The sequence below is a fragment of the Podarcis liolepis genome (assembly GCF_965112155.1).
Source record: "Podarcis liolepis genome assembly, chromosome: 9".
NCBI lineage: Eukaryota > Metazoa > Chordata > Lepidosauria > Squamata > Lacertidae > Podarcis > Podarcis liolepis.
Genome location: NC_139564.1, coordinates 18699956 through 18727587, shown reverse-complemented (window position 1 = coordinate 18727587; position 27632 = coordinate 18699956). Strand labels below are relative to the sequence as shown.

The window sequence follows — 27632 nt, the reverse complement described above, 5'->3', positions numbered from 1 at the left end:
AAAAACGGATCCAGGGGGCTGCATATCTTTTCCCTTGCTATTGTGGGATCCTAAAAAAAGCCACTACTTAACAGTCTTTCTTAGGAGATACAGAAGGGCTGCCAAGTGTGTTTGATATGCCCAAAGGCAAAGTTGCAGAGAGTGGCAATTTCTGCGTGATGATAATTCATTCTGCCATAGTGAGAAGCAGGCAAATCTTAAGAGACTCATCATCTGACGCCCAGGTAAATAACTAACTAACTGTTTTCCTTGCAACCCTCCTTGCCCTTTCCTCACGACAGCCTGCCACCTCTACAGCGCTTCTGCTGGCTCCATTTTGCCTTGAAATAAGCATTTATGAGTTAGTGGTGAAGAAAACATGTACCAGGAGTGCTGTTGCATTGATGGGTGCGGATTATGAAGCAGCCTCCCCCTACTTGGTGCCTTCCAATGCTTTGGGACCGCTGAAGTTCAGTGGCAGAGCATCTGCTTTGCCTGCAGAAGACACTATAAAACAGAGAAGGCTCAAGCACTAGTTTCACTTTAAGAAACTACAACAAATAAACTCACTTTAAAAGCCCAAGGCTACACTGTCCTGATCACAGAGCCTCTGAATGTGAACAGCTGCTCGTGGCTGACGGCCATGCCCAACCAATGCACAATGATGCAGTGCTGAGGGTGGGGTGAAATGTTCTTGACACCACGAGTGTCCTACTTACCTGAATGGCTATCCCACCCATTGCTTCCGAGTAAGAATTGATAGCACATGTGAGTTTAGGGTTGCCAGGTCAGGAGCATCCCAGACCCTCAGATTTCAGGGCCCCAACCTGGAACATACGAGACCCTGCCAATGCCACAGCAGTTAGGATCTGGAGACAGAGGTTATTGCTATTTATTAAATCTCTATACTGCCCTTCATCCAAGGATCACAGAGCTGTTTGCAACAGAAAGGCACAAATATACATAACCTAAAAAGGTAAAGCGACCCCTGGCCATTAGGTCCAGTCGTGACCGACTCTGGGGTTGCGGCTTTATTGGCCGAGGGAGCCGGCGTACAGCTTCTGGGTCATGTGGCCAGCATGACTAAGCTGCTTCTGGCGAACCAGAGCGGCGCACGGAAACACTGTTTACCTTCCCGCCAGAGCTGTACCTATTTATCTACTTGCACTTCGTGCTTTTGAACTGCTAGGTTGGCAGGAGCAGGGAATGAGCAACGGGAGCTCACCCCATCATGGGGATTCGAACCGCCAACCTTCTGATCGGCAATCCCTAGGCTCTGTGGTTTAACCCACAGTGCCACCCGCGTCCCTATACATAATCTAGTTGCAAACAAAAATAATACCACCTCCCAACAGTTTCAAAGGCCATAGATTGTTGAATCAGCCCAAGGCCTGATGTCTAAAGTTATGTAATAAAGGCACCAGGTGAGACTCTGTAGGGAGAACATTCCACAAGCAGGGAGCCACTGCAGAAAATGCCTTTTCTGGTTTTGTTCCCACGCTCCTCCGGGACTTCGCATGGAGGCGGCACACGAAGAAGGGCCACAGATGATGATCACAGGATCTATGGGGTGGTTCATAAGGGAGATGGGGGTGGAGATGCACCTCCAGGGCTGAAGACAAACAGCTGCCTTAGCAGCAGTGAAGTGACCTCCTCAGGACAAGCATGGGCCGGGTGTGTGGAGGGCCTGTGCTGCCCAGTTGACAAAACTCCCCCTCTCAGCCTCACCAAGGTGGTCTAAAGGAAAGCAGAGCAATATGGTTGGCACCAGCTTGGCTGCAGGAGTTGCCGGAAGGAGGCATACAAGGCGCCATCAAACCATCTTAGGGACTCCACTCTGGATTTGTGTAGTGTTTAGTCCTTTGCCCTTTCTTCTCCTGCAGCGGTTCTGCAAGGCAGCGGAGCATCAGGTTGAGTTTTCCATCCCCTTAGATGGGCTACTTTCCCAGGCTGACGAGTCCCATCTGCCCCTCACTTCTCTCTGCAGCAGATGCAGAAACCGCCTTCTTGACATCTGGACCCACTTTTGGTCTTGCCCGTTCAATCTGCCAGAGCCTGTCTTTGCAAGCAGGGGAAGGTAAAGAGGAGGGCAATGAAGCATTATTTCTGCACACTAGGGAGGTGGAAAACACACACTTAACCTAACAGTCCCCCCCTCCCTATTCTCTACTCTGCTGAGATTGCACCATTAGTGAATGAGGCTTTGGGGCCCACGTGAGTGCTTTAACATGGACGTGACCTCTGCTGGCTTAACCTCTGCCCACCTTATTAAAACGGCTTTAACGCGGACAAAAGGGGAGTGGGGGGCACAGCAACTCACGTCAGGAGGATCAAAATGATGAGCATGCTGAAAGGGAGGGGAAAGCCGGGAAAGTGGGACACTGAAGGGGAAAGATCGCAGCGGTGCTAAAGGAATGCGAAAGAGGGAGAAAGGAGGCGGGAAGGTAAAGACTGGGGTAGGGAGAGGATATGCTAGTAATTGAGTTCTAATATAGGTCAGGCTGGAAGCAGCATTCAGAGTGAGAGGTGATCAGAGACAAAAAATACATATAAGGCATATAGCAGTTCTGGAAAGACTACTTCTGGCGGGACGGCGGCAAATGTGGCCCTCCAGTCTTCTCTGTCTGACCCCCGAGACTCCAGGCTAGACTTCTTCAGCCATACACCCCTTCCCCAGGCCACACCTCTCAGCAGGTCTGCTTTGCACCCACCTGGGGCGTTTTTGCCAATTGATGTTTCGTTGAGCTCTAGCCATCCCTCTTGCTTGCCTGGACGGAGAAAGGAGAAGTGTGTGTAAAACTAGCCTAATGTTCAAAGGCAAAACCTGCAGGTGTTGCTCCACCCCCCAAGGATCAAAGGCAGGAGACTAAAGGAAGCTGGTGTCTTTCAGATGGTTTGGACTACTAACTACAGCATCAATCAGCACCAGCCAGCATGGCCATGGTAGTCAGAGCCCCAAATATCTGGAAGGCACCTGGCTGGTGAAGATCGGTGTAAGTGGTGGCTGCCCTCAGTCATCTTCCTATGATCATGGTCTACACACTGGTACCTCCTAGATGTTTTTGATTACACTCCTGACCATCTCCCTTTCTTTTTGCAAATTAATTCCACTTTCTTCCCACTGACCTCCTTCACTTTACTTCCAATGCTGCCACCTTCTGGGAGAAATGAAGCCGGCCACACTTTGTAGCATTTTGCAATGAGCATCTTGTAGAATTTTTGAAGTCAGGCCTCTCCCCCCCTGCCCCAGGGTCATTTTACCAATCATTTGTTTGGCAGGGGAATATGTGGAGATATTCCTGCGTGTGTATGGCCATGAGAATCAAGGGCAAGGGTTACACTGCACTGGAGAATTAAGGAGGATCTTCCTTCCTAATCTAGAGCCTGGTTCCTCTCATTCAGTGAGACCAGCATTGGTCAGCCATATACAAGCAAATTCCAGGAAGAAAAAATAAAAAATTTCTGGGCTCAGTTTGTGACCTGAAAGACAATAATTGACAGCTCATTCATTTATATATTGTGTTTTTGTACACAGCCAGAAGCGTCCTGGGGGACTTCACTGGGATGCCTTTTGCAGATGGTTCGCTCCTCATAAACTGTTCCTTCTGCAAGAGTGGGGGACCAATTAAGATGGCCTGCGCTCAGAGACTTGACGATGGATCGCTGGATGCTCTGGGAGACTTTCCAGTAGAAAGAGGAGGTGATCCAGTTGAGGCTCTCATCTCACTGTGGAATGGTGAGTTCTGAAGGACTATTGACACAATCGCTCTTGAGTGACCTTCTCCAGTGCTGTAGAGTCCGCAATGCCCTCTGGTATTCTAGTGAATTCTGTGTGATGAAACAAGATGGATGACAGCCAGAGCACTGGTGGGGTAGAACTTGCTTCCAAGCACCCAACAAGCACTGTTTACAGCATCAATAAGGGCAGCGAATAATTTTTTTTCATGGCCAGCAATGCTTTTGCAGGTCAACTGGAATCTGGTCTCACCTGTTGGTGGAGATGTGCCTCTGGAGCCAACAGAAGCCTGCTGAGATAATTTGCTTCATCATTTTCAGGATTAAGTTGCTTGACTTCAGAGCAATTTATGCGCTACCAATATGGTTCCAATTCAAGCAGAGGTGCCGATTGCTATGTCTTCCTTAACTCTGTGGGGTCAATTTTAGTCTATGAGGCCCAATGCTGTGGACAAGGGGCTTGTGGAGTTGTGCCCTCTTGAACCCTGCCCATTGTGGCTGGTGAAATTGATCAGGGCCTTTTCAAACATCAGTCCAAAGGTTGGGAGACACAATTTTGTTTTCAAGAGTTTGGGGGATAATAATAATTTCATTATTTGACTTGGTTGCCCCAGCCATTCTGGACAGCCTCCAACATACCATATATAAAAACATAATAAAAATTAAAAGGCTTTCCTATACAGAATTTGCCTCCTCCCACTCCTCCAATATGTTGGCTTACAACAAGGGCAGAAAACTTATTGCCTTATTGTACTACAACTTCCATAATTTCTGATCACTGCCCATGTTGGCTGGAGCCACAGTCCAATAAAATCTGAAGGGCAGCATATTTGCTATCCAAGTTTTGACATGCTGACAAGTTTTGTGAGTTGATTGTGCAACTTATTTTTCTCCTGTTGGTGGGTATGTGTCATAGGGAGTTCAGTTAGTTATCGGTCATATTCCTAACACTGTTTTATGTCAAAATAAAAAAATTCCTTCCAGTAGCACCTTTAAGACCAACTAAGTTAGTTCTTGGTATGAGCTTTCGTGTGCATGCACACTTATTCAGAATTTCGTGTGCATGCACACGAAAGCTCATACCAAGAACTAACTTAGTTGGTCTTTAAGGTGCTACTGGAAGGAATTTTTTATTTTGACTATGGCAGACCAACACGGCTACCTATCTGTAACTGTTTTATGTGTAAGCTGCCTTGTGGACTTATGCAGATCTCATACGGTTCTGAAGGTAGGATAATACATATCATAAATAAAGAAAATAAATAGTGACTGAGATATTGGGGCTGTGGAAGGAGGAAGAGATTGGGAAGAGACATATCCATGCAATGAAAACATAGGAGAATGGTAACAACATATATTTAGATTAGCTTGCAAACCCACTGGGTATAACCTGCCCTTTTTATGTATTTTGTAAGCAACCTAACATTTTAAGCACTTCACAATTATCATAATCTTGTTTATTCCCAACAAAATTCAAGAAAGTTTTTATCCACAATATAACTATGTATAAACAATAAAAGCTGTAAGAAAGTCAGTAAATGTTATTATATAACCTATAGCCAAACTAATCTGTACAAGACATCAAAACAAAATGTGATTCACTAGTTTCAAAGTTTCTGGAGAACAGATCTGTTGTCCACTACTTTCTAAAACCAACTGCAGTTGGAATTCTTTGCCCAATTCCTTGCCCAGAAAACCTCAAAACAACTCTCCCATATTTAATAAAAAGTATATTTGAAGAACGTAAACTTATGATGACATTATGTTCCCAGCTGAAATGAAACCCCTTCTGGGTTTCAAAAAACCGTTTACCAAAACACCATCAGCGAAGGTTCAATTTTTATTTTGTGAACAATTTGATACAAAACATTACAGTACTTCAAATAAAAACAAGCAGAGAGACAAACAATATGGGCATTTCAAATAAGGCACATGTAAAAAAAACCCCACACATCCAGTGAAATAGACAGGTTCTATATATATATTTGGAGGTAGAAATAATTACAAAAATATGGAACAATTTTAAGCATTAGCAGTTCAGTTCAAACTAGGATCCCATTTTAAAATTGCCTTGGTAAGATAGCTTATGTGGCATTTTATGCACTACATTTTTGTGGCAACTCTACTTTTTGCTTCGGAGTAGCAGAGTGGGGAGGAAAAGAAACTATACCATGAGTAATACAAGGAAATTACAAAAAGTTATAAATGTCCATACAAATGTTTTTAATAACAAGAAATTCTTGAAGCACCACATTTTAATTTCCCCCCTCAAATTAAAAAGATATCTACAACACTTTTCTTTATATTATTATTAGAGACCTAATGATGCTTTTAATAGCGTTGCTATATCTGCTGGAATGGCCCCTTCTTCTCCTGCAGAATAAAAAGAATGCATCAGAGGTGTATTTGTGAAGAAGCATTTCATGCAAATAATCAGCGTTCTACACAGCTAAAAAACCTGCAAGCAATAATAATCCATCCCCTTCTGCAACTTCTTAAGGTGGGGGGTCCAAGTGACCTCAAATCAATTTGGGTGTTACATTATGACTAAGGACTAATGATGTAAAGAGTAGCTTGGATATGTACTTGCAAAACTAGAGACACAAACCATGCAAGTCTCTAGGTTTTGTACTGTTGTGCTGAGCCTGATACTATGCTTGCACAAGCTGTGATCCAATATGGTAGGTGGCACAGTAAAATATCAGGCCTGCAAGCATCTAGCATCCAGCTAGATGTAAAAAAGTGATATAAATGCTTAAGAAAGCAGTGGGCTAGTATTCAAAATGCTACACTGAGCACACTACCCAGGCTCCTGCCTTTGGAAAAGCTTCAGATATCCATTAATCAACAAGAGATTTCTACTCTGGAAATAAGGTGCAAGGAATGTGTTGCGTTGGAACTGAATTCGCAAGTTTGTCCAAACAGCAATACGCTACTTGTTTTCCCATTAAATTCCTTCCCCATTAAATTCTTGTCCTTTAGAATTCTTATTCCAAAACAGTGTTTTAGAAGTATGTCTGAACATGAGAAATATAAGAGACCTTTTCCAACATACATTATATTTAAAGTACTGTGATGAATCTGCCATTGCACCAGCTGTTAGCGCTGCAATGTGTTGACAAATTGGTGAAATTAAATATTGCTTTAACTGCACATTCTGCTTTCTTGCATTACTTTTTAACATCTTAACCCAAAAAGTCACAACTTCAACTGCCCATAAATTATTCATTTCTCTTCCCCACTGGTCTCCTGGCACAATGAACCTAAATATTGTATTTCTTTGAACTCTCTCACAGTTTGGGGCCCAGAGCTGCTTCTACTTAGCATATTCAAAATGGTGCTGCAAGAGCTTACCTGCATCTGCTGCTGTCATGTCTTGTTCCAGCTTTAATTTCTGCTGACTAATTCTCAGCATGGATTCCTCTATAGTCCCTTTACTTATGAGCCGTATCACTTTCACTTCTCTTAAAATAAAATAAAAAGAACATGTTTGTTCATACAATTCTGTAAATCCCGATTTTGTCATCAGTGTTTCATTTCCATTTAAATTTCCAGCAGTTCTACAGAAAACAACAGTGCTTGCATGTTAATTATTTTTAATGAAGACTGTAAGTGTCTCATCACATACACCTCTGTGAAAAAATAATATTCCAATATAAAATCAATGGGAAATGAATTCAAGTTTTATCCAACACTATACCAGTTATACCAGCTTGCTTACACCTCTAGACACAAAAAAATCTCTTCTAAAGATTTAGAATACTTGATGCAGTTTATCGTGGATAATTTATTTTGTTTACAACTAAAGCTTCTCCTCATAAACTAAAAACTTACCTAGTTTGTCCTACTCTATGGCATCGGTCTTCCGCCTGCTTGTCATTGTAAGGATTACAGTCAATGTCATGGAGGATGACCACATTGGCTGAGGTCAGATTAATCCCTAGACCACCGGCTTTTGTGGAGAGCAAAAAGATAAATATACCCATATCTGAATTGAACTCGTCTATCAGATGTATCCTACCAAAAAGAGAAAGCAAAGCAGTTTTCAGTATACAAGCCTATTGTTGTTTTGCCTTCAACTATTTGAGCTGACACACATAGGTATGCTCAAGTCAAGCATGTTCACAAGCAAACCATTTTAGATCATACCCTATGGATATTTCTTTCGCGCAATACGTTTCGATGGAATCAGTTCAGACATTCAGACTGCAATTCCATGTACACTAACCCGAGTGTGAACTCTGCTGGAACACAGTGGGACTTCATTCTGAATAAACATTGCTCTGTCAATTGCTAGTTGGGGTATAGGCTCCATGCTTCGGCGCTCATTAGTCATTTATATTATGATTTCCAGACAGCATGTCTACAGTTAGCTCAATCAACTGTGCACTGTGTAATTATTATCTTTGTTTTAGGCTTTATAGCAATTATTTCCAGTTCCTTTCATTCTATGCATTATATGAAGGGAAGAAATTTTAACCATCTTGCTTCAAGAGTTTTTCATTAACTTGAGCTGTTTTATAGATCTCCTCTAATTCCCAGTACCTCCCAGAGTCAAGCTCGAATAGAGGCAGAAATGACTATTAGTTGGACCTGATAATGCTTCCTTGTGTTCTTGTGGAAGTTTCACCTACCTGTCTGAAATTTGTGTCTTTCCATCCAGCCTCAGGTATCGGTGCTGCTTATGTTTCAGAAGAACCTCTAGGATGTCTAGCATCATAGTAAATTGGCTGAACAGGACAACTCTGTCACCCTAAAGGAAGGAAGAGCAGTATTTAAGAGAAAACCCATGCATGCACCTGAAAGTTTGTTTTATACGTATCCGCAGAGTTCTGGCACTTGAACAAAAGCCACCTTGTGTAAGATTCAAATTCTCTTCAACACTATGGAACAATCAGGAGATAAACAGCATGCTGGCCTTTTTACGGGCTGCAAACTTACAAGTGCTGAGTAATGATTTGAAGCCATAGGCAAGACTGTACTTGGAGCAACCAGTATATTCGCAATGAAACACGGGAATAGAGAGAAAATGCCCCAGGATTCAATTACTTTACCTTGGCTTACATAGCACAACAATATGTTGTGATCTGAAGTACCACGTTTCAGCAGTTCAATGTGTATTTTAGATATCAAGACGGGAAAGTTCAAGTGTTTTAAAAACAAGCCTTTATATTTCTTGTTTGACTGAGTACTCAACAGCCAACAAATTCAACAAATATCTGAACAATATCTGAGTCCATTTTTGTTACATAGGTATGCTTCCTACTCTTCAAGGACAATGGAGTGCCAATTTAGGGTGAAGGATGAAAACCTGAGTCCCTGCTGGCTTCCCCCACCTGGGGTCCTCCAGATGTTTTGGCCTACAACCCCCAACAGCCCCAGTCAGCATGGTCAATCGTCAGGGATAATGCGAGTTAAAAGTTCCATGACATCTAGTGGGCACCAGGTTGGAGAAGGCCATCCTATGCAGATACCAGCAAAGGGTAATTTGGGGAGCAGGCAAGAACTTTAATCAGGGTTAATTACAAGCCAAGGTGTTGGTGGGGAGGTGGAGGGGAAGGAATCTGCTGACTTCTGAACTCTGACTAGGGTTATTTCTGGCTCCCATCCATCCTCATATTGCCGGGAATTTGAGGTAAGTCTTCTGACATCCAAGCCTAACACTCAAACAGCTTTCTACAGGATTTAGTGACATTAAAACACAGCACAACTGATATCAGCACATTTATGTGTAAGATGTATGTTCTAGGATGTCCAAAATATACTTTTAGAACAAACCTTTTCTTTGAATTCAGACAAAATGCGCTCTAGTGTTCTAAATTTTCCCGAATCCAAAATTAGATCCATTTCAAGCTTGAAGTCATTAATATTTGCATACTGTTTACAAAGCAAATGCAATTCATAATCTGTCATCACAGACATATCTTCAAATATAAGGTCAGGGTTTGCTTCACAGTGTGTAGGCTCCTAAAACAAATAATCATAAATCAAAATGAAGCAAGCTATTTAGGAACTACCAATATTTCTTCAGGCTTTCTTTTCTAAGTTTACTGATGGATTTTTGAGTGTAAGTGCTGTTAGAAAATTTTAGATACATTCAATAGTCATAACATGTTAGAACAAAAAGAATAAGCCTGACAATAGGCAACAATCACCTCCCTGTCCCACTCATCTCTCAGATAATATAGGGTTTTTTGGGGGGAGGAGGGGGGGAACATGTGTGTTGTGCCTATACAGAAGGTAAAAATGTTTATGATTGTCTTTTCAGTAGAAAATCGGGACTAATCCTAGAGCTGGAGAAAATATAGTGACATTTGTATACACAGAGTTATAAAACTACCTACAGTGTGGTTCATATGAATACAATTAGCTGTTGAATAATTATTTCTCAGACCTGGCAGAATAGGGATTGGATTGGAATGTCAACTTCTGTACAAATGTGATGCAACCAAGAAATGGCAAGGCCAAATCCTGCCTTGTTAGCTATGTATACCACACATGCCTTGAAAACCATGCTTCCCAAGAGCAATCATAATCCAAACAGCAGGATGTGAGTTTACAACAAAGGTCAGAAAAAACTATTCTACGATGAAGTGGTGGCACAGGAGAAAAAGGGGGACAGTGCACTGCCCCACTCCTCCCTTATCCACCTGCTCAAGTGAAGAATGGTCCTTATGAGATATTTGCTGGGGTGTGAGTGGGAAGAGAAAGGGAGAGAAAGTGAACACATACAAAGTGTTATTGTTCTTTGGACTGTTTAATGTTATACTTACTTCCTTAATTACACACACACACACACAGTTTAGAACTTCTTGTATCTGGGGAAGGAGGCTATTGTCCATCGAAGTTTATGCTCAATAAATTTGTTAGTTTTTAAGGTGCTACAAAATTATTTAGTCTTGTAACTTGGGGGAGGGGGAGAGAAAGGGTTTGGCCTTACTGGTTTTTATTTGGTTGCATTTTGACATCTAAATATTGACATCTAAATATTACTTGTGCTTTTCATGTTTTTGGTACATATTCAATTTCATATACAGAGATAAATTATTTTTAAAGTTTCCCATCTGTTTCCTCTAGTGTGGCCAGATCACAGAACTCTGGACCCTTTGTCTTGTTTCATCCCTCAATCTGTGACACGTTTAGAATTCCAGCAATGCTTTCCTAAGGAAGCTTTCTCTATTCTCTATTGATAGTTTGATACATTAAATGATATAATTTATTAAATGCAGGACACATAGTTGAACAATAACTATTTGGTGCAAATACCAATTTGTTAATAACCAAATTAAAATGCACCAAGAGCCTACTGGATTATTCAAATCCAACACTTTACCTTGAGCATAAGTTTTGACATCACTTTAAGTTTCTCTGCTGTAAAATACTGACGGTGAAGAAGAGGATGATTGGCCATTTTTCTTAGCTGCATCATGACATTGCCCATTTCTGAATTCTTTTCTAGGGTTAGAAAACAAATGATATATATGTATATGTCCAGTGGATATTTTCTATTAATATACCCACAACAATAGAAAAGTTCAGTATTTCTGCTCCATATATGATAAAAGTAACAGAGGAAGATGTAAACACCAACGCACCATGACTGTCAATTGATTTCTTTAAGCAGCTGAACAGATCTTGGTATAGCTTTTCCTGTTTCTCAGACATTTCACACTGTTCAACAATATCTTTTTTGGGAGGCAGCTGTTTGAGGACCTGGTGGGATAAAACAACGTTTTGAATTATTTGGCTACCAAGCGTTTGAACTTAGACTTAGAACCAGCACATACTGCGCTGGAGGCTGTTCCTGTTCAAAGAAACCTGTGTTCAGGTGATTTAAGTTAGTCTAAAGCAACCAGTATAGGCTAAAAATAACAAAAACAAACCACCAAACATACCTCATCTTTTACTCTTCTCAGGATGAATGGTTTTATTATCTGCTTGGCATGTGCAATTCTCTCTTTTTCATATATACTGTGTTCCTCGGTTGCTTTCTAGAGAGGAAAAACATATGCTGAATTGCATACAGTGGATGCAATCAAGTTTTATGCTGAGAAAGAGTTTTACCATTTAATAAAAAGGAATGTTCTGAATGTGAATGTTTTGTAGTGAATAGTTGTGATTTCTAAAGCATTTATTATAGCTCCACTAGCACAAAACAGGGGTATTATGTGGTGGTATGCATGAAGACTACATAATGACTTTTTAGGTGGTCTGCAAGGATAAGTTATAAAGACAGCGCTCATTGTGAAAAATGTACATGAAAATCATAAAAATGTTTTTCAAATATACTTACTGCTTTAGAAGAGAACATCCTCCGAATTTCACTGGTGCTACTACTGAACATCCGTGGCATGACAAAATTCAAGAGCGACATAAGTTCTAAAAGGTTATTTTGCACTGGCGTCCCTGTTAACAGCAAACGGTTTTTTGCCTATTTTCATAAATAAATGAAAGCCATTAGCAGATATAAAATGAGATCATCTATTCAAAATGACATTTCAACGGGAGAATGATTTTACTGTTGAGCAATCAAATAGTCTCAAACTAACTGCAGTTTATCATTACCCTTATAAACCCAGGATAGGTGTGCCTAGAGTTACAGCTTAATTTTGTAAAGCAAAAAATCAGGATGCAACTCATTTTAACACAATTTTACTGACACAACACCACTTGAAAACCTAAGGCAACATTTACTAGAAAGTACCAAGAGTAGTAAAGAGCATCAAAATCTTACATTAATTGTCATCAGGTGTTGATAGCGAACAGAACCCATGTTTTTTAACATGTGACCTTCATCAAAGATTGCATAATTAATTTTCATCCGACGAAACAGACTGCGGTCTTCTGGACTGCTAATTGCACAGTTATACCTATCAAGAGAATGAACTATGAGCATATATCTCTAGATATTCTCTCTCTCTCTCAAACACACACACACACACACACACACACACCCTCATTCAGGTGTTCTACTTCTGTGTAAAAACAACACATGAGGAGAGGGGAAGCAAAGACTAGTGTGTCAAATCTGCCCCCATCGCCCTCCACGAATTTGGGGGGGGGGACTTCTTCAGCAGGGGACCTTTCCTACTTGTGCATGTGTCCGACAATATGGTAGGCTTCTAAATAATGGAAGAGGCCTTCATTAGTAGTGCAGGAGTCTTGCTTCAGAAATTATTCTTCCAATTCATGGAGGGTGGCTGGGAACAGAGCTAGCATGATTGTTCCCATCCCTCCCCCAATGCATGTTGATTTAACACAGAAGGGAAAAATTGAACTACAAATACAGTATATTCTGACATCCAGAAAGGCCAGGAGACACTGCTGTGATAACATAGGGTTGGGTTTTTTCACCGTAATGCCCTCCACCGAATCTAGAGGCAACAGCAACTTAACCCTGTGTTAGATCCAAGGAAACGTGAGCAGAAGGAAAGTAACTGCTGGTACTATTCAGCAAACATTTGGGCAAGTGAGTTTGCACAGTGCTACAGCACTGCTTTCAAGAATATCCTCAGTTTTCATTTCACTTCTCATGCAAATGTAGAACAGTATTTCCATGACATGAACAGAGCTCATTTCCTACACATAGAAGGATACTCCCAAGTGGTAAATTGTGTATTGAGTGCCAAGACTGTTTTATAGTAACACTCAATAGTCTGCACACGACTCTGAAATTAGGATCAAATGAGGAAAGTCTAAACCCAGCAATTAATTGTTGTATATGAATTGTCAACTATTACAGACAACACCTCTGCATGCACTTACTATATACAATGTGGTTAAAAAGACTGATGTTGCCAAAATACCATCTTCCTGGTTTCCCCCAATGCCAAATCCTATAATGACTTTTTTACTCAGTCTTAGAAAATACCCAACATTATGAGCAACAATTTATTGTATAGCACGTACTCCTGGAGGGAAATACGATCTCTGCATGCTCTGTACATAGCCAAGTAACACACAATGTAAGCCCCTCTGGGACCCCTGTGAGTGGGGAGGGGTTGGAGCACAGAGTGCCATGAGAACAGAGGTCTTTTCGCTGTAACAATTTCCCCCAATGTAACGTTTCTTTTTCTTTTTCCCAAAGGAGTGAACAATAAACATTTTGTTATACAGGCACCAACCCACTTGCATGCAATCAGCACCCACCCTGTTTTCGGTGCTGCAAAGGGGCGGAACAGGGTGGACTTACATGTGTCCCGCTGATCTGTGTGGCAGCCAGGAGCACAATCCCTGTGCAAGTGGAAAGCTGCCTGTACAGAAGAAGGGGAAGGGGTGCCTGTGGGGATACCACTGGAGTAAAAAAGCATGTTCCATGTGATCCTAGGCAATGAGAATCAAGCTTATTCCCATCTGTACAGCCCCAGCCTGGTTTCTGCATAGGTATGTTTGGGACTGACTTAGCAGATTTAAATTGAACAGCATGTGGTATAGTCTGAAAGAAGTGCCTGATTAGGAAACAGCAAGTGGCTAAATTTCACACAGTCCTTGTACTTACGTTGTCACAATGACATTGAAATCTGCAACTTTATTATGGATATCCATTCTGAGATGCCTCCTGTCTTCTTGCGAGCCTAGACAGAAATAGACTTCATTTTTCCCCAATTCTAGAGAATGGCTTTATAAAGCCTCAAACTTCTCTGCAATTCACAATGTTGCTTAGGGAGTTTTGATACCCACATGTAAAAAGTCGTACTGTCTGCATTTTAGCTACAAATGTTTTATTTTAATATAATTTCTTACCGTAATAAAATAAAACTTGGAGTTCAGGACACCACAGGTTCACTTCTCTTATCCAGTTATCTGTTTTTTTTAAGAAATGAATTAAATAATTACAGACGTATGCTATGTGTACATACAGATTAATTTTAGTCCCAGTTTTGTTTTTACTAAACTACAAGTCAAGAAAACTGTGTGGATTACAATCGCTGTTGTACAGCCAAAAGAGTGGACTTCATTGAAGAACACCTCAGTTCAAAACCCCACTAAGCTCTGAAACTCATCCAGTGTCGTTATCTCTCATCCCAACATATCTAATTGAGAGTTTAGTTGGGGAAGCACTATTGTGTGCTGCCCTGAGCTTCCTTGAAGAAAAAGTAATATATACACATAGATATGGTAATGCAATATATAGTATACATGTTTACTTGAAGTAAACTGCTATTGATTTTTAATCCCGCAAAGCCTGTTTATAATTGGAGCCTTAAAAAAAAAGAAAATAAATTCCTCACTTACCTATTGTTGACGCAGGCACTACAATCAAATGTGGACCTACATCACCCACTTCGTAAAGATATGCCAGAAATGCAATTGCTTGAATGGTTTTTCCTAAACCCTGTGTAAAAGTTGAGATAATTTAAAATAAAATACTATTGCCTTTACAGTACTGATAAAGTTAAACAATGAAATGTTAGCCCATAATATTTATCAAGCTAGTTTTGGGTTTTAAAACTGGAAAACGGAGGTTTGTATTCAAAAAATATTGTGTTGTTAAACCCTACTCTTTAAGAACCGCGTAACCAGGTTTGGCTGACTGAGGCAGGTCAAAACCTCTGGTCCCCACATTATCCATCACATAGGAGCCAGCAAGTGGTTTGAGTACATAAGCAGGTACAATTAGTATACACACCTTGACCTTAGAATAATAGAATTGTAGAGCTGGAAGAGCCCACGAGGGTAATCTAGTCCAACCCCCAGCAACCAACCTTGTCCCTTCACAGGCCTTCCTCTTAGGAATGGAATATCACTAGCCAGTGAGGCAAAGGTTGCCCAGTATTCTCCTGGGATCTAACTTGAGGAGTCCTATGGAGACCCCTGTTCCTCCTGGTAAAGCACAAGGTACCATTTGAGCCATTCCCCCAATGTCTATCTCTGCCACTCAAGGTTCTCTGGCTCAGACCTGGGACTATGCTTCATAGAATCACAGAACTGTAGAGTTGCAAGGAATCCCAAGGGTCATCTAGTCCAACCTCCTGCAATGCAGGAATCTCAGCTAAAGCAACCATGACTTCAAGCTCAAGGGAAGTAGTTGATCATTGGAGGAAGGCTCCACCTGTCACAAGGACTCAAGGAGGGAGGGGAATGGACATAGCCTGTAACCCCTGGCAAGTCTCAGAAACGTTAAAATCACTCACTCCCTTCTTGCTAGCAGCACATAACAGTATTACCACCCACTGAACATCCCCCTGCCCAAGAGACAATTAAAACTTAAAAATCATTTTGGGGCAGCAAAGAATTTCTTTCCTCACTTTCCTTCTAGAACAGCATGAGGATCTTTCTTTCCGATGCCCAACCATGTGCATGTATGATTGCTACTATCAACACATCCTGATTCATTTGTAACGGCTCAGCTATTAAAACTATTGGAAAACTGTGTAACAGGCCACAAGCTAGTCTCTCCTACTAAACACTTCGCTACCGAGCAGCAGAAGCAAACCTTACCATTGCCTATTCTATTAGATCGCAGTCTTCCTAGTTAGACCAGCCTCAGATAATTTGCTAACACTGGCCATGCAGTTATAATGTAATCACTAGTTGAAGTGATAATAATATCAACTTACCATTTCATCAGCTAATATGCCATTTAGCGAATGCTTGTGCAAAAGTGCTAGCCAATTTAAACCAATCTTCTGATAAGGCTTCAGCTCCATGCTGATAATAAAGAAGAAAATGCACCATTAACACTCATGGAAACTCAAATCTAATGACCTGATGTTTACCAGAAATGTAGTACAGGACTTTTTAATATAAGGTATTTGGAGCTTTTATGTTATTTGGGTGGCTTGCCTTTTTTTTCTGTCTTTCATTTGGGATGTGAATGTGTGTTCTGCCCGTTAGGGAGGGGGTTCTAAGCATCACTAGTTTTCTTTTTCTGTGAAATAGCTATTTAGTGGTGCTCATGACAGTTTTGATTTCCAAAGGTACTTGCCAAAAGGTTGGGGACCTCTGGACTAGCTATTCCAAAACATGCAATTTTCACAAGGAGAGAGAATGAGGGTAGTGGTTTTGCTTCATATGGATAGGGCACCATGGATGCTGGCCATTTTTCAAAACCAGTCTCCTCATCTAGATTTCGAGCATTTGGAACCCAAGCTTCTAGCAACTATTACATACACCTTTCTTTTATGGTACTTATGTAACATTCACTTAAGAGCAATCCTACCAACCTTGAATTCAGAATGGAAGGCTGATCAATGTTCCATCCGCTTCCGCTATCTCCAGTGATCCTCGTCACTTGTTTGGTCAGTTTATTTGAGATCTCTTCACATTTGTTCATTAGCTGTAACACGACAGCTCTCTCTCTTAGTAATATTTTGCAGTTCCATATAATATCTTCTGACAACCCATTGGTCTTGCACATTTTTGTGAACTGTGAGAGATCATGGGGGGGGGGAGTGGGGAGTGCAGAGAGCAAGGCATTACTCAATCATAAAGACAGCAAAATCAAACTGAGCCTGTTTGGTGGTGTTGTTTGGTGCCCCAGATTACTCAATTATTCTTCCAAAATACTATGATATTCATTAATTAAAATTGCAATGGTAGGCATACATCTAAAAGCTTATGAAGATTTACTTATCGGTAAACACATTTTTATTACTTCGATATTTTGTTCCAGAATAGAATGAGTTCCTTCTGAGCAGGCAAAGGCAATGTGAAGATGGAAAACTCAGCTGCCAGCTTAAAAATGCTTGAGATTGAGACAAAGGAAAAACAGGTAACGTTGAGGTTAGAAGGGTGGTGGTTGGGTGATTGTCAGATCGCCTTTGCCTTCATTAAAAAAACCAAAACTGGAATAGCATGTTATCTCCATTTTCTTGCCCACACAAAATATGAATGGGTGGTATTCAACTAAGTTTTACTCAGAGTAGAACCACTTGAATTAGGGGACCTCGTAACTTAATTTCAATGGGTATACTCCAAGTAAAACTTAGTTGAATACCACTCATTGTGTATATAATCAGAAGTTTGATCATGCATTTTTACGGTGAGCTATCTCACATCAAGAAGCACAAGGCCTTCCATATCAGAGTTCCACCCACAGGCCACTTCTATCAGAGGAAGGACTAGGAGTCCTTCTCTTTCTCCATTTCTGCAGCTCCTCAAAAAGCTGTTCTAGGACAGTATGGCTGTTGAGGGGCTGCAAGAGAAAAAGTTGCCTCCTTCCCCTCTTTTTTGTCTTGCAGGTGTATCCATTGTTTCAGAGTTATCTTCTGTTCATGGAATGGCATACCTGACTCCAACCCACTCAATTTTCCGACACCAATATCATTTTTAGTGATCACGTTTAGAACGTTGTAAGAAAACTGAAAATCCATGTTTCAACAGCAGAGGGCAACACAGAGCTAAAGATAAGCTGGATTACATTGAAATTGCTGTACTATACTTTTTTTAAAAGTGTGTATGGTTTTATTTATTGTGCCTGGCTGAACTCCAAATGAGAGATGAAGGATCTTTATCCACAAACACAAAAAAGCCTTCAAAACAATCTCTCTCAATTAAAAGAAACAGAATTAATGTGCTACTGAAAGTATAACGGGGCATGATTTTTGCACCTACTCATATATTTTGAAATATAGCATTAGATACTTTAAACAAATCAGCTTCTGTTCTTTCTAGTGTATCTTGATTTCAGTGAGGCTTTTGACAAAATCCTGCTTTTGTGGAGAAGCTGGTAAAATGTGGGCTGGGTGAAGTAACTGTTAGGTGGATTTGTAGCTAGTTGACTGATTGAACCCAAAGAGTTCACTTATGGTTCCTCATGATCCTGGAAAAAAGTGACAAGTGGAGTACTGCAGGGTTCTGTTGTTCTTCAATGTCCATATAAATGATTTGGCTGAAGGAACTGAGGGGATGCTAATTTAATTTGTAGCCGATACCAAACTGGGAGGGGTAGCTAAAGCCACAGAAGACAGAATAAGGATTCAAGATTACTTTAACAGATTGGAAGACTGTGCCCAAACTATCAGAATGAATTTCAATAGGGGGAAAATGTATGGTTCTACACTTAGGCAGGAAGAACCAGCTGCACAAATATAATATGGGGAACTGGGTTTGCCAGTAGTACATGTGAAAAGGATCTAAGGGTCTTAGTAGACCAGAAACTTGATATGAGTCAACAGTGTGAAGCAACAAAATGTTAATGCTATTCAAGGCTGCATCCAAGAAGTCTAGTCTTTGAATCAAGTCTTCCAAGTATTTGTAGATGGCCTCTCTGATCTGCTGAAGGCTGTGCCACCAGTTTGCAATGTGGGTTGTTGTGGCATAAGACAGACATGAGTAGTTACGGCCTTCATGTTCCTGCATCTCCTTGCATGAGGGAGGCCCTTTCAGTGTCAAGATAATCAACATGGACAATACTTGTCACAGATCTGGCTACAGTTCTAAGACTGCCTCTAGCAGCAGAGAACCACCCTCCATACTTGTTTAAACAGGGAAGTAATTTAAGGATATGAGGAACAGAATGAAAAACAAGCTAATATTTTCCTAATCCCAAAGCTATAATAGCCTTTTGTCGGGCTCACTATTGCAAATGAGTACAGTAAAGCATCTTAATCTCATGCATAATGTGTAAAATGAAAAGGTATTTTTGTTTTATTTTGCTTTGCTAGGATTGCTTCACAACCATGGCTTGCTTATAAAGCCCATTCAAAGCATTCTGAAAAATCACCATGAGCTAAAAAGGAACTCCTCTAATGTTTCCTTTGCACTAAAAAAGCATGGCGTAGTCTATACTTGTGACAGAATGAGGTGGTAGAACACCCAAATCCTTGAATGACCAGCTCTCTCTGCATTAGCCTACAGCAGGCTTCCTCAAACTCGGCCTTCCAGATGTTTTTGGCCTAGAACTCCCATCATCCCTAGCAAGAAGGACCAGTGGTAAGGGATGATGGGAACTGTAGTCTCAAAAACATCTGGAGGGCCAAGTCTGAGGAAGCCTGCAAGATGGTGGCACATGCAGGCACTGCGGCTGAGTGCTCCATGGAGAGGAGTCAGGGTTTGTTAGGACGGATTATTTATAGCCGACACAAAATGCTGTATTTAATTATGGGGTATCAGAGCTTCTAGGGGGTTAACCAGGCTGGGATAGCAGACTTGTTGGTTTTTGAATGTCTGAGGCAGATTTTTTCAATTTCATTGTTCTGTATGGGACAATGACAATAAAGATTATCGTATCGTATCGTATCGTATCGTATCGTATCGTATGAAGCCCTTCTCACTGCTCCACCATTAGGACAAATACATTTTCTATGTTGGCACCCTGACAGTGGAATATCCTCCTGCAGATGCATAATGGCACTGACACTTCTGTTCTTTTGGCACATTGGTTTGCCCAGGTGCCTTTTTTTGGGGGGGGGGGGGAATAACAGCTGCAAGTAAGGCATCAAAATTGTGATTTGTTGGGTTGCATCCAAAGAAGTTGCCTCATTTGTACTTCTTCTCTCTCCCTCACTCCCCCTCACATTTGTTCTGTGGTTTTTTCAACCACCACAAGTAGATTTGCAAGGGGAGGTATGGGGACATGTGGGGAGAAACCCCTGTACTAGGAGGATGGCTTTGTTATATAAAACCCAGTATTTTGGTGTTTTTGGAAGCTGAGTTAAATTTGCTTTACTTGTACAGTTGTTATACTGTACTACTGTACTGTAACCGACCCTAGCATGCATGATGAAGGGTAGCTAAAAGTTTTCTTATAAAAATAAATAAAATGAGATAGATTGAGCCAGATGGGAGAAGAATATTTAAAAAATGATACATATCAAGAACTCCCAGCAAGCAAGCTAATAAACAGTGCAGCAGTCTTAAATTTCTGACTAATCTATTTGCCACTAACTTCTATTAGAAAGGAACACCTCGTTTGAAAAGTGCATTTCTGTACATTCAGGGTAGCTTGATTTGGCTGTTGTGGTGAAGTCTTTTTGAAAGTAAGTTTAAACATCAACAGAATACTTTGGAATTTAAACAACACTGAACTACCAGGAGTAGAAAAGCGTGTTTGTTTGTTTGTTTAAAAAAAACCCCACAAAGTTATTTTAAACAGGAGATTAAAAATTCTATTAATTATTCTAGATGCCTAAAGCTCAGGTTGGCATAAAGATAAAACTTATAATCTTTAAATAATGCACCTCAAGTGAAACCATCTGCTATAAAAACCACCCATTTTGTTTCATGTCAGATTGTTAGCATCTGTTTCCAAGTTACAACAAGAAGAACCTTCAGCTGTTTTCCAACTTGAGCCTCATGAACAATATGATAAGCAGTTTATGCAAAAGCTGCTCAGGTTTGTCCATTTGACAAGTACAACTGCAATTGGGATACAATTCAGCATTTTAAAGTCCCACTACCAAAGGACCTAGAGGGGCCTATGGGGCAGTACTGGACAAGATGATCCGACTTGGTTTAGGTCAGTTTCATAGGTCTATAGTTAACTGCAGAGGTTGTCTGAAGCCCAGGGCAGCAGTCTTAATTAGAGTAATGTTATAAACAAAACAAAAAAGGCAGCCGGCCCCTGGCGGGTCCCCCTGCCAGCTTAACCCTCTGAGTTCTGGGGCAAATGTACCTGGCTGCCTCCCACCCACCCATCCTCCCACTGCACGGATCTGTTGCCCTTTCTGAATGCCACTGGTTCTTCCAAGGTTTCTCTCTTATTATTATTATTCAACTGAAGATGTAAATTCAGCTTGGGGACCTTCTGCATGCAATGTATCTACTGCCAAGCTGCAGCGCCCCAACCTATAGCTAGCTTGAGCTCAATACTTCCCAAAGCTTGTGTATGTCTCAGAAGTCTTTGAATCAAGCCCTCAATCTAGCCAAGCTCTATTCTTTCCAATGAGATCTGCAGAACTAAGGTCTCTGTATACACATTTCATTTTAACCTGTGATTGCCGGACTGTTAGGGAGAACTGGATCTTGCATGCATATTGTCTAACAGAAAAGGTTTCACATTTTCCATCAGGTGTTTTTTGGGGGGAAGAGTTACAATATACACACTAGTTTCACAAACTTCATGCTTCCCCCCCCCCCCACTCCCCCGGAAGAGTAAAATAAGCTACAGGTAAATATAAATAGTTCAGATGAGGTCCCACTACTCTGTAATAAGCACTAATACCCTTTCACAAATTTTAGACACGTCTTCCTTATATAAGAGTATAAGCAGGCAAAATGACCTGCACACAAAAGTGTTCTTCCTCAGAAGAGAACCCCTTCTGTTGGAGGAAAGAAATTTTGGATATAACCCAACATATTTACCGTATTTTTCCATGTATAAAACACCCCCATGTATAAGACACTCCCTATTTTTGGGGACTCTAAATTAAGAAAACACCCCTGAGCACTACCGTGTATAAGACGAACCCCAATTTTAAACCTAATTTTTTGGTTAAAAAAACCTAGTTTTATACACGGAAAAATACAGTAAATAATGACTTTGCCACTAATTAGGCACATTTCCCAATAATTAAATTCATGATTTTACACACAGATTAAAGAAGCCTAATCTAAATTTACAGTTTCCATGAATTAAGGTATTTCAGACTATGAAGGAAGCATGCAAATTTCAAAAACATGGACTAAATATTGAAACTCTAAAATAAAATTAAATACTTCTAACATGTGCCTTTTGGATGTAGACTAAAACTGTTTGGTTACCTTTTGCATTCAGCGAAATAAAGCTAGAATTAAACGTGTTTCAAGATAGCATTACTACTTAGTAGCAAAAACATTTGGCCTGCTCTGCATAGTTGGCCTTAAGCACATTTAAAAGCTACTCCTTCCAACTTTCAAGATCTCCAATTTGCTGCATTTTATTAAAACTGTGGGCATGTAGTTACAGCAACTATGCAGCTCTCCGGGTGCTGACAAAGAGCTCTTATGAAAGGGATTGTTTAATACAAACAGGCCCACACAGCTTAATTGTATGGAACTATTTCAGAGGATGGCAGCCCTTTAGCAATTACTTTTGCAAAGAATCTGTCTCGGCGAAGCTCAACATGTTTCAGAACAGACAGATGTTCTGTTCAAAGTCAAAGGCTTCAGGCAAAACAGTCTCCGAAGCAGCATTTCAGTAAAGCTGCACTTCTGTGAATTTGCGTACTCTTTAAAATATAAAAAGTTTGAAAACTTGACCAAGTCATCCTAGGAACTAATGATGAAATGCACCATTATTTTAAAAGACCACTATTATATATGTTGTGCACAGCATATATAATAGTGGTCTTTTAAAATCAAAACAAACAAAACTGAACATATACATAAAAATGCAATTCCCATCAACTCCCCCCCTTCACCTGAGAATACTACTTTAAAAAATACAGTCGGTACAACATCTAACTGTCAAAAGGGCCCATTTACTACTATTTCTCTAAAACCACATCAAACAGAAATCACAAAGTTAAAAATACTGCAATTCCACAACTTTTCTTCTGAATTATTAGCATTTTCAAACACAAAATCAGACTGCTCTGGCTAGAGGCTATTCACTTTCCTGGAACATACATAGCTCGAAGCACACAATTATAGCAAACATTTGAAAAATAAATAGTCCAACGACTGGGAAACCGTTCCAAGTACTCACCATTAGCTAGGTTTTATTCTTTCCTTTCCTATGTTAAGGTTTTCTGACATTGCTTTTGAAAACTGCAAGCTATAGCACTCCATAAAATGGCCACATTGCTCAGCTAATAAAACCAGTGTTAAAAAGACAGAGCATAAACATTTAAAAGGAGGAACAACCACCAGAAAAATCATCAAAGGAACCGTTTCTTCAGTGAAGCTTAAAATATCCATCCTGGCATCTTCAATCATGGAGCAACCCTGGAAGTTGGTTGCTGATTCTCTGAAGTAGTTGCAGCAGAAATTCTGCCACATTCTTGCCTTCTGCATGGTTTCTCGGCTGCAGCAGATCAGAACAGGCTAGCAAACAACAGCTTCCCAAATGAAAGCTCTAAATTCTTCTTCTACAGTGAAATGAACCAGGTTTCGGTGCTCAAGAGTGAGTGACAGTGTTGCCAGCCAATCAGCTTGGGTTTTTCAGGAAAATCACCCCTTAATTCATTCAAAATTAGGTCATCTGACACTATTTGAAATGCTATTGGCTTAGAATGAGCATAGTGTTTTAGCCTAATCAGGAAAAGGACACCCATCTATGTCTTTTTGGATTTAAGGCATCCTTGACTATATTACCTGCTGTATATATATATTTTTAAAGAATGAATGCAGACTTACCAGAGCTTCCCAACTATTAAAGGGACGGAGCTCTATTATCTTCTGAGCCTTTTTCTGAGAGCACTGGGGGATCAAAGTGAGTTCACCCAGTGAAGCATCTTGCAGGAAACTAAGAATTTTAGTTTTGTAACCATCCTCCATCACATCATCACTACCACCATAGTCCTCATCAAGGGAGCTGCCAGCTTCCGAAGCAGACTCGTACTCCAAATCTTGAGAGTCCCTTTTAGTACTCCAGATTTTTTTCTTTTTATCTTTCTTTCTGAAGCCGTTCTCAGTTCGTGTGGAGGATTTCTCTTTCAGCTTCACATTAGTGTCATTCTGGCGATAATGGCTGTTATTAACGGAGACCCCCTTTCCATTTGAAACTTCACTTTTGGAGGGGTATTGGGTATCTGTATATGCATTAAAAAAACAACACAGAGAGAACTTACAAGAAGACAGTAATGATGGGGGGGGGGGGACTGTACAGAACCAGTGCCTACTTTATGGAATAAGCTTCCATTTCCTTACTCAAAAACATTTTATCCAATATTTGGCACTATTCCCATGACTGCATTGTGCTGCTCTGATATCTGACAATCATAACAGAACATTGCACAATTCTATTTAAAAGCTTAAATATTATTGTTAGTATCACATAAAGGTGGAGTAACAGACATTTTCTTCTCAAGCTCTAAATAAATATTAACTGGTTAAATCAGGACATTAAACAGTCATTGCTTTTCATTAATGTCTTGCAGAACATTGCAGAACCTGTTGATAGTTTTAAGCAAGAAGTGTTATTTTGTACCCAAATCTGTTTTAATGTAATGACGACACATTCAACAACAGTAAAACATGCCCGTATTGCTTATTTAAAACACCTTTTGCAATTCTGTACTTTTAAAGACATCTTAGTCATGAAACATTTTCAGTATCTCAAATTCAGTTCTTCTGGAAATAAGGTAACTAAGGCTGAAATCCTAGCCCCATTGAATTAAATAGGACTTACTTCTGAGCAGACATGGCTTGAGCTGTCATGTAACTAAATATCTTGCTACTTTCTAATATTTCATAGTTGTAAGAAATATTGTTTAAAGGAGAGTTAAATAATTCAATTATATTAGAAGAATTCACTGTAAAACAGTAAATAGCTCCATAATAAAAGGGATTTGTATTTTAGCCTTGTTAGGGAAGTCAGTTTAGCTATTTCACCTATTATTACAGTATGAGCATACAGTGGTGCCTCGCAAGACGAAAAGAATTCGTTCCGCGAGTCTTTTTGTCTTGCGATGTTTTTTCGTCTTGCGAAGCACGGTCCGTCGCAACTGCGCCTCTTCAAGCGGCTTAAAAAAAAAGCGCAAGACGTTTTCGTCTTGCGAAGCAAGCCCATAGGGAAATTCGTCTAGCGAAGCAATGCAAAAACGGAAAACCCTTTCGTCTAGCGAGTTTTTCGTCTTGCGAGGCATTCGTCTTGTGGGGCACCACTGTACATTAAAGAAGTAAATAGAATGCAAGTAGCAGTACATTGTTATATTTAACAACAGAAGTTGAAAAGGGTATTTTTCAGACAGATCACCACCTCTTACGCTGTCTCTAGAGAGGCTTATCTTTTCGTTCTTCTAGACTTTTTAATTACAAAGGCTACTTTTATCTGGTTCTTTTAGGCACTTCAACCAAATTATCTTTTTGACAGTTTTAAATAGTTTTAGCTGCTATGTCTAAGCTGGTTCTCTAGGTTTCCCTGCTCTAATTTGTATTAATTATAATTGTCTTTACTGTTTAAACTGTGGGCTGCTTTTTTATTTCCAACAGGTCTATAAACCACCCTAGGGAACTACGTTATATGGATGGCTTACAAATATAACAAGCACATACATTCCTAAATAAAAGTTGCTAATGTGTATTTGTGGAACACCTACCATGGAGTCACAGAAATTAATTCAGTTCACACAAAACTAAAAATAAAAGTTAAAGGAGTCTGCTTGCAGATGCCATAATAGGTAATGAAGTGTGTTCTAATGTAGCAAGGTCAGGATACCAAAAATGATGAGCTATGGGAAGCTATTCAACTTGTACTTTTCAAAGAGTAGCTCCTCACACATATGGCAAATTGCTTTTAAAAATGACAGGGCTTTGTGACATTGCATGTTTGTGGGGATGATGGAGAGTTAGGTGTGTAAGTATGCTGCTCAAATGAAAAATTCTACTAGGCTGCTACAGGTTCCTGTGTTCACACAAGCAAGTATTTGGATCCTGGCCTCAGGTTTTAAATGTGCTCATCATTTTATAAGGTACCTTAAATATTACGCCTCTATTTAATGAAGTGTTAGTAATGCAATTTTTAAAAAGAGAAGCAAGCAGAACACCAGCAGTAACATGTGAGAACTTGAGGGGGCATTGTACATCACTGTTCAACACAGGACATTCCTAAGTCACCAGCTGCTGGGATAAGCCAGCAGTTTCAAATTGTTCAAGTGCTTAGGAGAAGGGACACCCCACGTCCATAGTACAAAAAATATCTGGTACTACCCATTTCTGGTTGTTATATAGCACACTTCCCATGGTTGCTGCAGAAATGCAGCAGCTGAAGCAGCCACAGCAGCTGCGGTAACAATTAGGGTCCAGGATACTGACATTTCACATAATTCAACCAGCCAGTGACAAGCAGAAAGGCAGGAAATATTTTAAAATAAACAAATTTGTTCCAGTATTTCTCTTGTTATTTGCAATTATCTTCCAGACACTTATAATCAAGATGCTCAAGCCTAGTCTCTTTCCCAGTTTCTCAGTTGGTACATAAATTTACTATTTTAAGCAAATTACTATAAACCAAAACACTTTACTTATATAAAACGTGATCCGATTTACAAAGGTACTGAGCCATGAAGAAAATCACTGTGTTTCCCAAAAGTGTCCTATGGGAACTTCGGGAACTACCTCTAACACAGAGCAGGGAGGAGAGACGTGCATGAAAGCACTTGCACATGTATATAAGGTCCTTCTGGATATCGGCTTAGGCTTGGAATGCAAACACATTTATTTGGAAGCATCACTTGGGCTTGGATCCCAAAGCAGAAGGTACCCTTGGCCACACAAGCCTTCCTGCACAGCTTCCTATGCCCAAAACACATAACACCGGTCCTGAAAGACCTACATTAGCTCCCAGTATGTTTCTGAGTACAATTCAAAGTGTTGGCACCGACCTTTAATGCCCTAAACGGCCTCAGCCCAGTATACCCGAAGGGGTGTCTTCACCCCCATCGTTCAGCCCGGACACTAAGGTCCAGCTCCAAGGGCCTTCTGGCGGTTTCCACAGCGAGAAGTGATGTTACAGGGAACCAGGCCTTCTCAGTAGTGGCGCCCGCCCTGTGGAATGCCCTCCCATCATATGTCAAGGAAATAAACAACTATCTGACTTGAAGACATCTGAAGGCAGCCCTGTTTTAATGTTTGATGGTTTATTGTATTTTAAATATTTTGTTGGAAGTCACCCAGAGTGGCTGGGGAAACCCAACCAGATGAGCGGGGTATAAATCTATTATTATTATTACTATTATTATTATTATTATTATTATTATTATTATTATTATTAGGACATGAGTCTGACTGGGAAGGAAGGAAAACCCCATTGTGTAAATGGAGCAGAAGTCAATAAGCAGAGGTCATCATGAAATCACTGTACTATTTTTGAAGATGCCCCCAAAACTAAAATA

The 27632-nt window shown here is 40.4% G+C and overlaps 1 protein-coding gene across 2 annotated transcripts in view; it reads right to left on the bottom strand.

The window, feature by feature from the left end:
* Nucleotides 1–5542: 5542 nt before the first annotated feature.
* The window catches only part of SMARCAD1 (SNF2 related chromatin remodeling ATPase with DExD box 1), a 50999-nt gene continuing 28909 nt past the window's right edge, over nucleotides 5543–27632 (bottom strand). Inside the window, exons 9-24 of one of the 2 annotated variants that reach the window (XM_083458631.1) lie at nucleotides 23935–24329; nucleotides 16881–17083; nucleotides 16275–16365; nucleotides 14950–15049; nucleotides 14458–14517; nucleotides 14213–14288; nucleotides 12449–12584; nucleotides 12008–12145; nucleotides 11610–11705; nucleotides 11310–11427; nucleotides 11048–11169; nucleotides 9493–9681; nucleotides 8349–8467; nucleotides 7549–7731; nucleotides 7069–7178; nucleotides 5543–6087 (exon numbers count right to left, since the gene is read on the bottom strand). In XM_083458631.1, the coding sequence (XP_083314757.1) occupies nucleotides 6026–6087; nucleotides 7069–7178; nucleotides 7549–7731; nucleotides 8349–8467; nucleotides 9493–9681; nucleotides 11048–11169; nucleotides 11310–11427; nucleotides 11610–11705; nucleotides 12008–12145; nucleotides 12449–12584; nucleotides 14213–14288; nucleotides 14458–14517; nucleotides 14950–15049; nucleotides 16275–16365; nucleotides 16881–17083; nucleotides 23935–24329 (2198 nt within the window). In that variant the 3' untranslated portion in view covers nucleotides 5543–6025. Of the gene's footprint in view, nucleotides 6088–7068; nucleotides 7179–7548; nucleotides 7732–8348; nucleotides 8468–9492; nucleotides 9682–11047; nucleotides 11170–11309; nucleotides 11428–11609; nucleotides 11706–12007; nucleotides 12146–12448; nucleotides 12585–14212; nucleotides 14289–14457; nucleotides 14518–14949; nucleotides 15050–16274; nucleotides 16366–16880; nucleotides 17084–23284; nucleotides 23673–23934; nucleotides 24330–27632 lie in introns of those variants that run through there. The other variant, XM_083458632.1, reaches the window with a different exon arrangement.